Source organism: Cucurbita pepo, chromosome 8 (genome assembly GCF_057944985.1).
Source record: "Cucurbita pepo subsp. pepo isolate OVF chromosome 8, ASM5794498v1, whole genome shotgun sequence".
NCBI lineage: Eukaryota > Viridiplantae > Streptophyta > Magnoliopsida > Cucurbitales > Cucurbitaceae > Cucurbita > Cucurbita pepo.
In genome coordinates this window covers 12,740,049-12,742,452 of record NC_141805.1, presented here as the reverse complement: position 1 = coordinate 12,742,452, position 2,404 = coordinate 12,740,049, and the positions used below count along the sequence as shown (strand labels likewise).

The following is a 2,404-nucleotide window of genomic DNA, read 5'->3' as shown; positions in this document are numbered from 1 at the left end:
ATAATTATCGACTTATCTCCCACAGTCTTCTCTATTTACATAAGAGGAAAACTCGTAATGTTGCACACCATGTCTCATGCTCATAAAATGTCACAAAACATCTAATTCTTCCACTCTAATTATACGAGGATCAAATTCTTCCATTAATAAAATATAAGAAATTGTTACCATTAAATCCTCCCATGACTTTTTGTATGTTGTTTAGGGGACCAAAAATATATGATGTTTTTGTCCAATTTACTTTTGTCTTTTGTAAATTGAAGTCAAAAAGCCCTCACTACCTTGTCAGGGCATTGGGAGAAAAAGAAACAAAAGACAAAGTTTACCATCATAACCCTCCCTTACTAATTCATTCTAATTTCAACAATTTTATATAAGTTATTAATTAAAACATATATTTATATTAACAGATAATAAATTTAAATATTTACTCACTCACACGTTCTTAAACTAATAAAATAATATTAAATTTAAAAAAAAAAATCATAATTATGGATTATTATTTAGCTTAGCCTTCATAATTTCCTTTACAAAGCCAACAAATATTACAATCTTTTTAGAAAAGAAAAAAAAAAAGGTGTGGGATCCATTGCACGTGCGGGTGCTGAGAATTAAAAGTCAAAATTAAATAGTAAAAAATCAATGAAAGAAAAAAGTGACTATATTTGGCCATGAAAACATCCTTTTATCGTCATCATAAATAGAAATATAATTTATATAAAAAGAAAAAATATGTGGGAAAATTATTTTTATTAATAATAATAATAAAGTAATTAAAATAAAAAAAAAAAAAAAATTAGGGCATGGGGAGGCGCGTTTTAACGCGTGGAGAAGGACGCGGGTTGACCTTAACTCGACAGAACCGCCACTGTCTCCGACACAGCCCCCACGCTAACCCAGTACTACACGTCCTCCAATGCCTCTATTTTAATTAATATCTTTATTTTTTTTTATATAGTTAAAAAAAAAAAAAAAAAAACCCCCTCTCTCCGGCTCCCTATAGTACGGAACAAAAGAAAAAAAAAAAAAAAAAAAAAAAAAAAAAAAGGAAGAAATGGTGACGCGTGTTCCCCCTTGAACAACGCGTTTTCTTGGTCCTTGAGGGCGCAACCGCCCTATTTAAGCTCCCCTCTCCCTACCCTTTCCCTCTATCTACCATTTCATTTCCCCCTTTCACTCCAATATTCTTCCAATATTCCAATTAGTCCAATGGCCTCCTCTGATAATCTCACAACCATCCTGGATCCATGGGCCTTCCGCCCCTCATTTCAAGACCCATGGATTTCCGATGTCTTCTCCAGAGAAACAGACGCACTCTCCAACCCCATTCACACCTCCCACTCCGACCTCTTCTCTTCCTTTTTCGACTTAATTGCCCCTGATTCTACTCCCACTCCCACGCCCACTGCTTCAGGAATCTCCGCCGACCCCCAAATCCCCTCCCCCAACCGACCCATCTCTTCCATCCCCCCCACCGGACGCAAGATCACCAAGAGGAAGTCCAGAGCCTCCAAGCGGAACCACACCACATTCATCACGGCCGACCCGGCTAACTTCCGCCACATGGTCCAGCAGGTCACCGGAGTCAGATTTGGCAACTCCCACCTTCAGATTCCTCCGCTTTTGAACCCGGAGCCGCAGAGGCCGGCTGGGCGCTTCACTGTCTGCAGCGCGGATGCGGATGCGGATGCTGGACTGCCTACTCTCGACACGTCGGCTTATTTGCTGAACCACCACCAGCAGAACTCCGGGAGTGGATCCGAGATAACTGGGCCGGGTCTTATCGGGTCGGATTTTGATACATTTTCGTCTTTTCCCACTCTCGAGTCGTGGAAGGCGGTCATGTGATGGATAATCACTTGTTTTTTCTTTTTTCATTTTTGGAAATTAATATTTAGTCATTCAAAAAAAACAAAAAAAACAAACAAAATTAGCGGAGGATAGTAAGATGCTAGGGTGGACATATTTTTTTCTTTTTCTTTTTTTTTTTTTTGCTTCTGGAAATCTATGTAATGGTAAAATATTTATAAATGCTATTTTTCTTCCAAAAAATTCAAAAGATTTATTCTCAGTTGTTTCCAGAACGGCGTCGCATTCTTCTTTTTGACTTGGCTTGGATTTCAAAATTGCTAGGAACCTTCATATCTTTCCCATAATGTATTGAATTGCTTTTTCTTCAATCTTTTTTTTAGTAACTATTTCCCAAGTTTTAGCATAATTGTAATGACTATATATATATTATAACAATCAATTCAATCCACTTAATATCAACCATACAATAAAAGAATGAACTTAATTTGTGACCCCTAAATCTCCAAATTATAGTGGAGTAAGCTGAAAACATTATAATAAATAATAATATAAAATTTTATAATTACATCTAAATTACGGTGAAAAGATGAAT

General features: G+C 36.7%; 1 protein-coding gene across 1 annotated transcript; it reads left to right on the top strand.

The window, feature by feature from the left end:
• The first annotated feature begins 1,171 nt into the window (after positions 1 to 1,171).
• LOC111799895 (calmodulin-binding protein 25) lies at positions 1,172 to 2,180 on the top strand. Its single transcript, XM_023683393.2, has one exon. The coding sequence runs from the start codon at positions 1,210 to 1,212 to the stop codon at positions 1,846 to 1,848; it is 639 nt and encodes a 212-aa protein (XP_023539161.2). The 5' UTR covers positions 1,172 to 1,209; the 3' UTR covers positions 1,849 to 2,180.
• The last annotated feature ends 224 nt before the right edge of the window (positions 2,181 to 2,404 follow it).

Excerpts from the sequence above, each read along its gene's own strand:
- LOC111799895 (XM_023683393.2), top strand. The coding sequence starts at position 1,210 with ATGGCCTCCTCTGATAATCTCACAACCATCCTGGATCCATGGGCCTTC.